Source organism: Myotis yumanensis, unplaced genomic scaffold (assembly GCF_028538775.1).
Source record: "Myotis yumanensis isolate MYYU_CA2020_CCGP unplaced genomic scaffold, mMyoYum1.0.hap1 SCAF_5, whole genome shotgun sequence".
In the NCBI taxonomy this organism is placed as follows: Eukaryota; Metazoa; Chordata; class Mammalia; order Chiroptera; family Vespertilionidae; genus Myotis; species Myotis yumanensis.
The window spans coordinates 56,018,114-56,033,139 of NW_027223756.1; the positions used below are offsets into that span (position 1 = coordinate 56,018,114).

Genomic DNA, 15,026 nt, shown 5'->3' on the forward strand with positions numbered 1-15,026 from the left:
AAAAGAGAGAAAAAAAGACAATTCTTTAGAAATTCTCTGAGGCAACATGGTCTAAAAGGCAGGAAAGTGTCCAGGCAAGCAATATCTAACTCTACTTGCTTTTTAGTGATAGCAACCTAACCTTAGAGAAGGAACATTGGTTCTGAAGTACATGATTGGCACTCTGTCTGCATAAGAGAATCCTGGCCCCAAAGCATCTCAAGTGTGTGCATGTATATGTATTTGTGTGCACTTGTGCACACGCAGAGAGAGGAGAAATTCTGGATACACCAGCTGGGGACATCTCATTCCTTTTGTGCCAAGTAAAAAAAACAACACTGTTAAAATGGAGATTTACTCAGCAGTTCTATTCTCAAGGTTTTTTCAAAATGTCAGAGCTAGTTTGTTGGGAAGGCCTCAGAAATGACTATCTGATAACCCTACATTCTCTCCAAAGGAATGGGGATTTCCAACAGTGATTCTGGGAGATTAATAAGAGAGTCCTTGAGAATTTACAGCTCAAGGGCGAGAGCAGAACTTGGGCATTTTCCCTCCTCCGGCACTGTAACAATCCCCTCCTTCCAGACAGGACTCTGAATCCTCTCTGGCTGCGGTAAGGATCTGCTGCAGTGGACAGAGCTGTTTAGACGCAGAGTCTGTCGTGAGACTCAGAGGGAGGTGTCCCCAACCTGGGAGGACCTTCTCTGACCCTGAAAGCCCCTTTAGATTAGGAGTAATAACCCAAAAGGAAGCAGGTGCTTTGTGGAGAGGACTAAGAGGCTCTTGAGGAGGAGTGGGAGGCAAAGTTCCAAGACAAATAGGGAGGTGAAGTTAAGAAACACTTAGGTCTTATACCCTACAAAGTAAAGCTCAAATTCTGTTTCCCAATTTCACTTACAATATTTAAAATGGCACAGAATAAGAAAACAAGATGCTGAATTTTTATTTTCGTAGGCAGGTTTTTAAATTGAAAAATAATCTGCCAAACCTAAGTGTTCTGATAGGCTGAATAAATAAATGAATTTTCCCAGATTCCATAGTAAATACATATTAAAATAATTAAATGGTGTGAATAAATTCCATGCCAAGAAAGGAGACCCTAGGGCAGTGATGGCAAACCTATGACACGCGTGTCAGAGGTGACACGCGAACTCATTTTCTTGGTTGATTTTTCTTTGTTAAATGGCATTTAAATATATAAAATAAATATCAAAAATATAAATCTTTGTTTTACTATGGTTGCAAATATCAAAAAATTTCTATATGTGACACGGCACCAGAGTTAAGTTAGGGTTTTTCAAAATGCTGACACGCCGAGCTCAAAAGGTTCGCCATCACTGCCCTAGGCACTGGTCTCTGTCACTGCCTCAGAGCTGGGCTGTGGGGCTCACTCTCCAAGCTGGAGACCAAGGGCAGGCTGCTGCTTGCCCAGCTCTTCACTCATTCCCACAGGAAAGGGAAGAGCTCACCCTCCCTGCTAATGCAACTCTCCCCTCCCCATGCTGACAGTCAGGGAACAGGTGCCTTTCAGTTTGGAAATTACTCTATGTCTCCAGTCTGGACATCTCAAGACTTTTACAAAATCCTGTAGCTCCTTTTGGACAATTTGTGCTTACCCGAATCTCAAAAAGTTCCAACTATTCCTGACATCATCAGACTCTCTGTCTGGGGACCTTGAAGTCATATTCTGCTTTTGTTTTCTTTGTCCTTTATATCCAAACTGATAACTAAATCCTATCAGTTCTTCCCTCCAAATATTCCTCATACCTGTCACTATCTCTCCATTTCCACTGTTGCCACCCCCGCCTGAGGCCTCGGGGCTTCAAGCCCAGATGACAGAATTGCATCTAGACTTATCCAGCCACCTGGGTACAGCTCTGACTTTCATCCTCCCACAAAGTCATGTTCAGCATTCCCTTTGTTTGCTCAAGTGCACAGCCAGCTCCTATTGGATCGACTCGTCTCCTCTGCTTGGTATTCAAGAGCCCTCATCTGGTCTTGGCTGACACTACCCACATTTCCCCACTAGGCATTCCATGAGAAAGCTCTCCTCCAATCAGGGGAGCTCTCTTCATACAAGTTCCTGTCTGCACCCCTGGCTCCCACGCACTCTCTTCATCAGTGTGACTGTCCCTTCTTCAACCTCTGCTCATCCTTCAAGGTCCCACTTGAGTGTTACCACCTTCTCCTCCTTAAAACCCCTTAACAATAAGCTGGCCTCCACTGCTGGCTCCCCTGCATTATTAGAAGGTACACAACCAATACTACAGGATCTAGCACATGTCTACAGTGTATTTTGAATTAATCTTATCTTTAAGACCAGAATGGCAGGCCTTTGAAAAATGGGCCCAGCTTTTATATCCCCACCACTCTTGCCTTCCCAAGCACATCACTCTTTCAGTACCTCCTTCTCACATCAGTCATTAACCTCTCTTTCTCAGCACTACTTCTGATATATAATATTTTCTCAGCACTACTTCTGATATGTAATATTTTTCATTAAAAAAACAAAAAACAAAACCAAAGCCCTGCTCTCCTGAACCCAATTCTCTCTCCGTCATTCAGCTACCATTTCTCTACTTTCCTTTCAACAAATCGTCGCAAACAAGTTTTGTTTGTTGCACTTATTGTCTCCATGATCTCACCTCCCATTTACTTCTAAGCCCAGCTCAGCTTGGCTTCTATCTCCTCCTCTGGGAAAATGCCTACACAAAGTCACCAACAACCTCCTGCCGCCAAATCCAGTGGACAAAGGACATGTTCTCTCTTCCCCTTATGGGATACCTCAGCCACACATGACATACTGACTAATCCTTCCTTCCTGAAATAGCGTCCTCTCTCAGCTCCTGTGGCCTTAAGCGCTCTTGATTTTCCTCCGGCCACCCTGGGGGACTCCATTTCCACTTTATTTGCTGGTGCTTTCTTTCCCATTCAAACTCTTAGGACTGTCTTCTTTGCTTATACTCTTGCTGTAGGGGTATATGTTTTATATACCATCTATTGCTGATGACTCCTAAATTGATCTCCTCAGCCCAGAACTCTATTCGGAGCTCCTCATTGATATCCAAAGTCTACTTGACACCTCTACTTGGAGGTCTCAAAGGTATTTCAATTTCTGAAACTAAATCCTGACTTGCCCCCCAAACCCACAAAAGCCATTCTTGTCCTCACTTTTGCAATTTCAATAAATAGCACCACCACCTAGCTCAGTGATGGCAAACCTTTTGAGCTCGGCATGTCAGCGTTTTGAAAAACCCTAACTTAACTCTGGTGCCGTGTCACATATAGAAATTTTTTGATATTTGCAACCATAGTAAAACAAAGATTTATATTTTTGATATTTATTTTATATATTTAAATGCCATTTAACAAAGAAAAATCAACCAAAAAAACGAGTTCGCGTTGTCAGAGGTGACGCGTGTCATAGGTTCGCCATCACTGACCTAGCTCCTCAGCCTTCCTAAAAGGCATCTTTGATTTCTTCTTGTCCCTTGGCTTCCATACCAGCTTTTAAACAAATCCTCTTATTTCAAAAAACCATCTTGAACCTATCTGTCTTGATCTTTTACTGATAGCAGCCCTGTCCACAAAAGCATCATCTTCCATCTGAATGATGACAAAAGCTTTTTACCTGGTCTTGCTTCCTCTTACCCTTCTGAGTCTACTTTCCACAAAGCAGACAGAGTGTTTTTTCTAAAATGTTACATAGACTAAGACTAAGTCATTCCCTTGCTTCAAAGCCCTTTGAGGGCTTCCCACTGCACTTGGAATGAAACCCAAACAACTTCCTGCCATCACCGGTAATCCATCCCAAGCCTCACTTGATGCTGCATTCGCCTGCTCATTATGCTTTCCCTGCAGTGGCTGTTAACTATGCTAACTCCAAGCATATCCTGAGATTTTTCTCATGCAGGGACTTTGCCTTAGCGTTTTCCTAGAATGCTCATTCCCTCCCTCTATGCTGCCTGGGCTTGGACTCATTCTTCAGGTCTCAAATAAATGTTGCCTCCCCTGAGAGGCCTTCAATTTCCTTGACACCCTATTTATTTCCTTAATGCACTTATCACTATAATTGCTTTTGTTTTATTTGTTAATGAATTTTCCTCCCTCATGAACATAAACTTGTGAATATCCTTTGCATGGCTATATTCAGAACCCAGAGCTGGGTCTGGAACATAGTAATTGTTCAATAAATTAATACCTTATTGAACAAGCCAAAACTATGGTGTTTTCCTGAGCAATGAGTAAGTGGACTGGTTACTGTCTCACAGCAGGTTCCTGATAAATTCTAAAGTTGCGTCTAAGTAGGACTAAATTACAGCTGGAATAATCTGAAAGGCCCATGTAGCTCAAAGGAAAACTTCCACAGTATGCTGAGCTCTACTCAACCAAATTTCAATACTTGAGAGACAACTTTGTTGGAACTCAGGGAACCCTGAATTGGACCTCACTTGCTTTTAAGAACGAAACCATCTTTCACAATTTAGAACTCTAATTTGGAAATGGAATAAAAGCATGAATTTCCGTCTCTCCCAGAGATGACCATGCTATAGAAAAGTCTGAGAGGAATCACTTAGTATCCTGCAGTGTTGAAAGAGCATTCCCTAGCCTGGATTCAAATATGGCATCAAACATTAACAAAAGACATTCTATCCAGTGAAGACAAAATACCTTTCAAACAAATTAAGTTAAATCGCCTCAAGTGCGGAAAAGCCTTACCAGTCAGGTTCTGCAACACCAAGGGAGGGCCTTTATTCACATATCATGAGAATGCTATCAAGCTCAATTTCTACCCTCTAGAAGTAGAGATTTGTAACAGCAAAGCCAAAGAACTACACCACTGAGCACAGTGATATGGTACAGTTACATTATTTTTTCCTAAAACACATTCGCACATCAGAAATATAACATCAGGACAGAAAGCTGTTTCTGTAAGCAGCAGGGGCCTGAGGATTTAGTGAGAAGTCTATTAAACTATCTCATTCTGATCACTGAATACTCTCCAGAACTTAAATAACCAGGTTCGACAATGAGAAAAAAGTGACCACATTTCACAAAGTGTATTCATCTAAAATGAGCGGTGATTCTGTAAAAGTAACACTACTTACTATTGTTAAAAATACCTAAGATAGTGAGCACAGGCTATTTGTCGGGGCCTGTGATAAGTTTTATACACATTATCACATTCATTCCCTACAATCTAGTTCAATGACAAAGCCACTTAGACACCCTTTAGGCATTTCAAACTTAACATTCAAAATGATTTTCTCCCACAAAATTACTCCTCTCCCAATTGTCCCTGTCTCAGTAAATCATCTCCCTGTCTCAGGGACACCATCCGGCTGCCCCAACTAACTGAAGACTTGGATGGTTTTTTTGTTCTTTGGTTTCTTCCTTTCCCTTTCCATACACAATTATTTGAGAACTCATTTTCTAAGTGTGGAAAGTGAGGTTCAGAGAAATCAAATACCTTGCCAGGTTCCTACAGCTAGAAGTGGTAGGTCAGGATTCCATTCCAGATCTGGGACCTTAGTGCCATCAGCACCCATGGTACCCATGCTCTGCTATACTATCTTTCAAAGTTACCTATGGCAATTATGATAGACTAGAGGCCTGGTGCACAAATTCGTACACCAGTAGGGTCTCTCAACCTGGCCTGCGGGATTGGGCCGAAACTGGCTCTCTGACATCCCCCAAGGGGTCCCGGATTGTGAGAGGGTGCAGGCCAGGCGGAGGGACTCCACTGGTACACAATCGGGGCCAGGGAGGGATGCGGGAGGTTGGCCAGTGGGGTAGGGACTGCAGGAGGGCTCCAGGACGTGTCTGGCCGGACTCGCTCAGTCCTGATCTTCCGGACCCCAGCAGCAAGCTAACCTACCGGTTGGAGCATCTGCCCCCTGGTGGTCAGTGCACGTCATAGCAAGCGGTTGAGCGACCTTAGAATATCATTAGTATATTATGCTTTGATTGGTTGAATGGACGACCGGACACTTAGCATATTAGGCTTTTATTATATAGGATAGCTATCTACTGTGGTTGCCACTAGGAGGCAATGTGATCAGTGCTTAAAGAAAAGGCTCCTGGAGTCAGACATACCTGGGCTCAAATCCTAGCTCAGTCACTTGTTGTGAGCTTTGGGCAAATAACCCAACCTCCTTAAGCCTCACTTTCCTCACCTGTACAACGGGCATAAAAACATCTCTCAGGAATTGTCATAAAGTTTAAATGAGATAAATGAGTTTTTAAAATGCTTAGTGAACCAATGAGCACATGCCACATGTTCAAACTGAACAATATTATTACCACTGAAACATTCTGTATGTCTACATAGGTACAAATTCAACTCAACAGACTGTTTTGAAGATCTCACAGTGGCAGACAGCCCTGAGAAAGAAATGACTTTTGGAACCCAGGCTGAGCTGGTCTATGCTCATCAGCAAAACTATCAGGAAATCATTGAATCTCAGCCCAGAGGAATTTAAGAGTCATTCCCAAAGCACCCTGGGGACCACTGGTCCGCCCCAGAGTGGCCCTCAGTTCCTAGGCTGCAGTCTCCAGTGCCAACACAGTGGTCCCATGGTGGTGGGAGCAAAGGGGTCGGGGTTGACCCCTGCAGACGCTACAGACTTTGGACCCTCTCCACAGCACTTTGGGACCACCATAGCCACTCTGCTGCTGTGCTAAGGGCAAAACTTTGGTTTTTTAAAAGCAATAAAAAATATCACACAAATGCCATTTAATGAATCCTCTCAGCTGTCACTGAATTGATGCGTTCTTGCCGATATGGTTTATCTCTTGGCAAGGACCCAGATGGGGTTACTTCTTAGCTAACAGGTGGCCTGTTTATTATTCCATAAGTTTGGTAGAAATCAGTTATTTTGAAGAAGAATGGAATAATAAAAACTTTTTTTAAAGCAACAGAGAATTAACACTTAGTGCATGAATGAATAACCATCCAACCTGCCCATATTTCACTTATGTTCTGTGGGTAAAAGCAGCATGAGCCATAAATCTAAAATGGAGAGTTTTATTATTCTAAAACAAAGCCTTGTTTCTCTAAAGGAAACTTGCAGGCAGCTAACCTTCAAGCCACTCACTCATGTGGCTAGTGTTTTTCCAATCATTAGCTTAAGGAAGATAGCAAATAGGCAAGTTCTATCTTCAGATTCAACTTGTACCAGGGCTCTGATGTAACAATTTATTGCTTGTAAGATGTCTTATGTGACAAATGTGGCATTACGAATTCAGAAGTCTATTTTTGTAGAATACAACTATATTGCATGACATGAAAAGGTTGGTAAACAGCATCACAAACTGGCAGGGAGACGAATCATCACTATCAGAGGTATTTACGGGCACTCACTGTGACCACTCGTGTTGGCTGATGCTATGTCAACTTGACTGGGTCATGGGGTACCCAGATATTTGGTTAAACATTATTCTGGGTGTGTCTGCGAGGGTGCTTCTGGATGAGATTACCATTTGAATCCACAGACTGAGTAAAGCAGACTGCTTCCCCACTGTGGATGGGTGCCATTCAATTCATGGGAGGCCTAAACAGAACAAAAGGCAGAGTGGGGGGATTTAGTCTCTGCCTTTGAGCTGGGATATTAGTCTCCTGCCTTTGGACTTGGCTCAGACTGGAACTTACAGCATCAGCTCTCCGAGGGTCCTCAGGCCTGTGGACCTGAACTGGACTGCCCTATCCGCTCCCCTGGAGCTTGCGCTCTTGCAAGAGCTCTCCCACAGCTTCCTGACTAGATCTTGGAACTTCTCAGCCTCCATGATCATGTGAGCCAGTTCCTTACAATAAATGTCATTAGATACAAACACACATACATGCATAACATACCAGTACACACATTCCACTGGTCCTGTTTCTCTGGAGAACACTACTGCACCACTGCAGTGATCTCAGATGAACAACTGTACATGCAGAATCTGTATCCCCTCTCTACTCTGTAAGGGAGTGCTCTGTGGGTGGCAGAAGATTTTTAAAAAGCCTCTGGGAACAGAAAATAGGAAGAAAACCACGGGAGAGACTAGCTTTCAGGGACTTCTGGGCCAGCCAAGCAGCACGAGGAAGGGGCCAAGGGAGCAAGCCATGAAGAAACTGAACTTGACAGGAACTTGTAATCTTATGTCAAATGTACAAATACTTAAAATGCAGAGTTTGTTTGGTCCCAAGGATACAAGTGGGTTTTCTTGTTTACCTTAATTTCTATTGAATTGAAGATTTTATCTCAAAGTTAAAGTTTAGTGAAATCATAACCTTGGCTTATAGTTTATATAATTTGGCTTCAGCTGCACATGGATGAAAATTCTCCAGAAGCAAGAAAAGAAAGACCAAAAGAAGAGGCATCAACTAACAAAGAAGTGCCACCCACACAGCTCTCACAAACTGAGTTATTCTGGATAAACAGTGTCTTCTCACTGATAAAGGTGAAACCATCCAAACACATTATTTCATCAACCCTCACAACATTCTGATGCATGAAGCCAGACAGAGCATCTACTCTTGTGACTCCTAATCTCACACGGTTGGAACGAGGGCCTCTGTACCCTTGTTGTTACTGTGTTTAGGGGGCTCAGAAAAGAATCCCAGGAAAATTCTAAAAAAACACAAACAAAACCATTAGGAATGTAAAAGGCTGAAAAAAAGAATGTAAACCACCTCAAAGCAGCTGATGGAGAATAAAACTTAAGCGCAGAGACCCGAGAAGCAGAAAGGGGGGAGGTATAGGAGGGACACTGCTTGTGAGCTTGTACCTGCCATGTTTGCCTGGCTGGTCCCCAGGGCTTGAAGTATCAGCTGCAGCTCCCTGACAGCTGTTGCTGCCTCTTCTCCACAGGACATATCGGGCTCCAGGACCACTTCCAGAAGGCCAACTCCTACCAACGAGAGGCAGAGTCAGCCTGACTGAGCTCTCCAATCTGATCAGCAGATAAATTAGGCTGAAATCTTTGGAAAACCATGCATCACTGAAGGACTCTCAAAGTGGGTCCTAGCCTCGGAATTGCTTCTCTCTCTTCCCTCACTTTTTAATCTTTAACTTTGGATCATTTCTTTTAAAGTCAGCTTAAGATATCAAGCTGTTGGGTCTGACGAGGCGGCTACATTTGTCTCGGGTTAGGGGTGGATTGTTAGCAAGCCCAATAGTAATCACAGTTCTCTAATCACCTGTGTTGGTACCAATGTGGATATTCTGATATCCACCTGTCAGGCTTCTGGGCCTGTGTCCTCAATTTGTTTGGGAAAACTGGAGGGGAGAGGGGAGACTGTGAGGAAAACTAATGGAGAATCTCTAAGCCTACCAGCCCTGTTCAAGTCAATGAGCGTCTGGGATCGCAGGTCATCGTGAAGGCTCTTGCCACTGTCTTGCTCCAGCTGGATCTGCTTGATCCTCACTGTCTTGTTGATCACCTGATTCCGCTTCTTCCCCATACAGATGCTGTACGCCAAGCTGCCCTTCACAGCGATTGGGAGCCTCTGCTGGGTAATTTGGTAGCCTGCCTGCACACAAACAGGGGTTACAGAGTCACCAGTCCACAAGTAAAAGCTGGGTCCAGTTCACTATTCCTTTTAAGGTCACAAAACTAAAGGTTTACCTAAAAATACAACATAACAAAATGGAACAAAACAAAAAAAAAGGAAAAAGAAAAAGGAGAAGAATAATTATCTTATGCCTTGCAGCCATAATTTAGCCTGGCCTCTTCTGGCTTTCCTATCCCCATTTACCCCCCCCCCTCCCCCCCCTGGACATCCCCTGCTCCAAATAATGGTGCAATAAACAACCCGAATCCTATCTTCCCTACTGAAGTTCCATTTGGGGGAATAACAATAATCTCATTGTCAGAGGCCTCTAAGGCAGTGGTTCTCAACCTTGGCTGCACATTAGAATCACCTGGGAATCTTTTTAAAATCCTGATTTCTGGGCCTCATCCTCTGGAAATTCTGTTTCTTTGTTTATGGGGTGGGGCCACAACATTAGTAACAAAGAAACAGAATTTCCAGAGGATGAGGCCCAGAATTCAGGATTTTAAAAAGATTCTCAGGTGATTCTAATGTGCAGCCAAGGTTGAGAACCGCTGTGCTAAAGAGACAGCAGGTCAATAGGGAGAACTGGAGAAGAACAGAGAGTAAACAGCTGAAGCGTCTGCTTCAGCTTGCTGGGGTCCCTGACACTGTGTTCTCAGTACCGTACACCTCTTAATCTTCACAACAATCCTAGCAAGAGGTACAGGGCCTGGAAGGGATTAAGGGCCTTGCCCCAAGTCACCAAGCTAATAAGCATCAATGTCAGGATTTGAACTTGGATGGTCTGGCTCTACAGTCTGTGTTCCTAGCCACCCAGCCAGCATTTTCCAAATTTGAGCTGCTTCAGAATCAACTGGCAGGCTGGTCAAAACATAGACTAGCTCCACCTGAAGAGTTTCTGACTCTGCAGGTTGGGGATGGTACCTGAGAATTTATATTTCTAACAAGTTCCTAGGAAATGCTGATGCTAGTGGTCCGGGGAACCACACTTTCAGAATCACGGCTTTAGGCCAACTCATTCTCTGTGCAAAATGGAAGTAAGGAAGTCTCAATTTATAAAAATTAAACTCTGAGTAGGGCTGCCAAATAAAATACAGGATGCTTAAATTCAAATTAGAATAATTTAAATAAACTGCTTATTCAGATAAATAATGAATTTTTTAAAGAGTATGTCCATGTAATATTTGACAAGACTAACTATGGATCATCTGAGCTGCCTGGGCCAGAAAGAATAAAAAGACACACATAATCAAAACTTCTCATTTTAGTCCCATAGTGCTAAGTCCCCCACCTTAACCAAACTGATTATCACTCTTAAAAATGTAAAAATGTCAGTTCACGCTCTCCATCCTCTGAAAGAGGAGGATCTGCTAAAAGGCTGCAGCCAGAGGGTCCAAGCAGCAGCTGGAGAATTCAGGTTCTAGTTGTATTTTTTATTTAATTCTCCCGTTCTCATGCACTAAAAACCAGCTCACCCCAGTCTCCAGTTCAAGGAGAATGGGAAGCAATATCCTCACCCCCATTTTTTGTTTTTTTAATCTGAAGAAGGGCCATACTTAGTATCAGAGGCTCCGATCAAATAAACATGATTTGGGGAAACCCATTCAACAATGCAGTTTTGGTTCTGTTCAATATTATAAAAAAAACTGGCTTCTCTAAAAGAAAAACACTTTCTAATTTTAAGGAAAAAGCAGGTTAACATTGGCTTTACTGCTCAGCCAATTCCTGTTGTGAGTCTAGGCTTCAGGCGCATGGTTCTGCTTTCTGTCGTCCACTTACTTGCTCCTTGTGAGATGACAGAAATGTCTCCAAAGGTGACGGTCCTATTATTGGGAACTTCAACTTGAAAGAGGGAAGCTCTCGCTGTGTCTCCAGAACTACAGTACACATTTACCGCATTTACCGTTGCATCAGCCCCAGAGTTAGCTTTTGTCCTAACAGGCAATTAGCGCCAAACACCACGGCTGGGCTGAGCCTGGGAACACTGGCTTCTTCTACTCCCCGTTCAATTATGAGCGAGCCACCAGAAGCATGAGGCTAAGCAAGGAGTCAGCAATCAGGACAATTGCATCCAATCTAGTAAACATCGGGGGGCACCTGCCTTCATCAGGTCGGGCAGACCTTCCTGCTGCGATGGACAGACCTCTGATGGGAAACATGTGAGGCACAGCCCTCCTCCCCGGCTCCAACCCCCCCAGCTCTGAGAACTTACAGAGGGCGATCACAAAGCATACTTACAGGGAGGTCTGCATAGAAGTAGTGCTTCCTGTCAAACAAGGACTTCTTGTTTATGTGGCAGTTCAGTGCCAGGCCTGTCATCACTGCCGCCTCTACACACCTCCTGTTGAGAACCTATGGAAACACGACACACAGCTCCTCTCAGATCCAGTCTGAACAAATGCTTCTCCCACACACTGACATCCTCCCTGAATATTCAATTTGGCCCTTCAACAGGCATTCTCTCTGGTTCTCTGTGTGGGCAGCTCCACTTCATAAACTGACTCTGTTAGTCTGGAACCGTGAAAACTTTATATATAAAAGAAAATGCAGCCCTAACTGGTTTGGCTCAGTGGATAGAGCGTCAGCCTGCGGACTCAAGGGTCCCAGGTTCGATTCCGGTCAAGGGCATGTACCTTGGTTGCAGGCACATCCCCAGTAGGGGGTGTGCAGGAGGCAGCTGATCGATGTTTCTCTCTCATCGATGTTTCTAACTCTTTATCCCTCTTCCTTCCTCTCTGTAAGAAAATCAATAAAATATATTTTTAAAAAAAGAAAAAAAAGAAAGAAAATGCATGCGGCGGTGGGTTCCACTGGGCAGGTAATGAGCTGCCACCTTGGGGATCCTTTCCTCTACATCTGGCATCAAAGTCAACAGGAGGGTCCCAGAAAAGCTCAGCAGAGTGGTTACTACATGGGATAAATTTAACCTCACTCCCTCTGCAAGCAGAGCAAGGAGCCGGTCAGAATGCACGGGACGCACTGATTCCTGGGAGAAGGACCCAAGAAGCAGCTCACCAAACAACCTGCATGAGATTGAAACACACTTTGACAGATGAACTTCCGGAAACTACAGGGCTACAGCCATTTCCTCAAGGTCTGGGAAAGGGGCACACCTGCCTCCAGTCCAGATCTGCCAACTCTGAGTGTGTCCTACACCCCGACTCTCTCCGAACTGCTGGTCCCCCCAGGGGCTCCTGGAGCTCAGGGCCTCTGGATCCGCCCTGCCCCACCTACAGGTGTGGATGTCCAAGAAATGGCAACTCCCTAGCCCCAAAGACATGAACAGCTTTTAAGAACTTTGGAGGAGGGAGGGATGGAGTAAGACAGACAACTAGAGAGGAGAAGGGGCACTAAGTTCTGGAACCAGGCCTACATCCCACGTGTGCTATGTGGATATACTGCTGTGACTAGAAGCTATTTCCTCGTCTCTGAAACAGAGATTTCAAGTGAGCTTGTGGAGTGGCTAGAGTAACAGCCAGAACATCTACTCTACAGTAGGAATTCAATTTTAGTTCATTTTCCCCACTGTACTTTGGGGAAATTTTTGAGGATACTGTGCTTGCTGATGAAACATTTCTATTTTTATTAGAATATTTATCATGTGCTTTAGTATCTGTAGTATACTCTTATGCATATAGGGCTTCCCAGTTCAGCATTTTCACATCCAACATAGTATTCCAGCCTCACAGCAACCATGTAAAGAAGGAACTTATATTATTCCAATATTTCAGAAGAAGAAAAAGTACGACCCAGAGATACTGAGACTCACCCAAAATCACCGAGTTGGTAAAGCTTGCTCTAAAGTCCACCTGTGCCCTTGCCTAGAGGGTGACAAACAATCCCTGTGTTTTGGAGACTGCCTCTCCGGGCTTGGACAATGAGTGAGGCTCCCCGACAAAGGCATAACTTGTTGATCAAACACAGATTTGAAAAACAAACCTGTACATCTCTACTATACTGCAATATACAACCCCCAAAAGATAATCCCAACAGCCAATCTCCCTCCTGGTAACACCACCACATGCCTTTCCCCCTGGAAGCCAGGTAACAGAATGGAGTCAGCCATCTCATAGCCTCTATTTGGAGTTCTGCATTCTGGGCCAAATCATATTGCCAGCTCGGCACTAATAATGGTTTTCACGAGAAGATGTGTGAGTGTGGGAAACAGGATGCTCTAATTATTGATGTTTTCACTTGCTGTTTGGCATTTTACTGAACAGTTGTTACTGTAATACAAATATAACTGGTAGACACTGCTGCCAAGTTCAGGCCTGATGATTCCGGTCAAGGCACACAAGACTGCGAAGCTGATGTCCCTGCCTCAGGCCCCAGTGTGGGCTTGCTTGTAAACTGCCTGTCTCGCTAGTCTGTACCAGTTCTTGCCTTAGCACTCCACTCCCACTATATTTCCAACTACTGCTTCCTCTCTCATCTCTGTCCAATCTGCCCCTTTGGGGCCAACCTGCTTCCTCCCAGGAAAGAAGAAAACCTGGGTTTATTTTGCTTGCCTATTTCTAGGCATACATTGCCAATAAACTCTCTGTGCCTGGCAGGCACTAGGAGAGAGAGCAGAGTTGGGGTGATCATGAACTCCTGCTGTGCCTACGTACAACTGAGCACACAGGCACATGATAAACCATTAATTTCCAAAGAATAAGAATGGAGTAAAACACACAAACATTGCAGTGATATTGACTATACTTTAATCTGCTTCTGATGATTTAGAAGGCTTGAAGTACTTCAGGGTCAGAATTATAAGCATCAATCATCACCACACTACAGTTGCACAGAGGGGCTAGTAAATAGAGAGTGCCAGTTAAAAGAATGCCAACCAAAAATAATTTATTATGATCTTAGTCAAGCTGCTTATGACAGATGGAGGTCTAGGTCAGCATGTTCTGAGGATAGGATGCAGAATTGGGAAATTCAACTTGGGCTGTTTTTATTCTACAACAGTTCTTAAATGTCTAAAAAGTATTAGGCTTCAAGGATACAGAAGTAAATAGGGCTCTGTCACTGGCCTTAATAAATCTGCAGTGGGGACAGGAACCTGCCAACATCTCTAACATCCTTCTCAAGTTCACCATCCACACAAGGATGATTCTGCTAAAATGCAAATCTTATAGCATTCTGTTGCCTAAAATCACTCAACAGCCCCCAATGTCTACATGAGAAAGGCCAAGCTCTTACATGATCCTGCCTGCATCTTCAATTTCATCCCCAATCACACCCCTACACACCCACACATATGGTCCAGTTCCCCTGTACAAACCATGCTGACCTGCTGACCCTCCCTATTCTTAATCCATTCAAGATCTACTGAGATGTCACCAAATCTCTGAAACTTTCCTCATGTTCTTCCCAGGTACCGCTCTGACCTTCCACACCTTTCCATTTGTGTTTGCATCAGGGTCCATTGAACTTGTTTACATATATTTCCATTACACTAAGTTTCATGAGAATGGGAACTATCTGTTTATCCTGTATCCCTGAAGCCCAATACAGAACT

General features: G+C 43.9%; 1 protein-coding gene across 4 annotated transcripts in view; it reads right to left on the bottom strand.

The window, feature by feature from the left end:
• The window catches only part of GATB (glutamyl-tRNA amidotransferase subunit B), an 84,969-nt gene that overhangs the window by 44,333 nt on the left and 25,610 nt on the right, over positions 1 to 15,026 (bottom strand). For all 4 annotated transcript variants that reach the window (XR_011471553.1, XR_011471552.1, XR_011471551.1 and 1 more), the window contains exons 3-5: positions 11,756 to 11,869; positions 9,295 to 9,493; positions 8,749 to 8,871 (exon numbers count right to left, since the gene is read on the bottom strand). Coding sequence is in view for 1 of the 4 variants with exons in the window: in XM_070415314.1 (XP_070271415.1) it covers positions 8,749 to 8,871; positions 9,295 to 9,493; positions 11,756 to 11,869 (436 nt within the window). In the remaining 3 variants the exon portion in view is untranslated. The remainder of the gene's footprint in view (positions 1 to 8,748; positions 8,872 to 9,294; positions 9,494 to 11,755; positions 11,870 to 15,026) is intronic.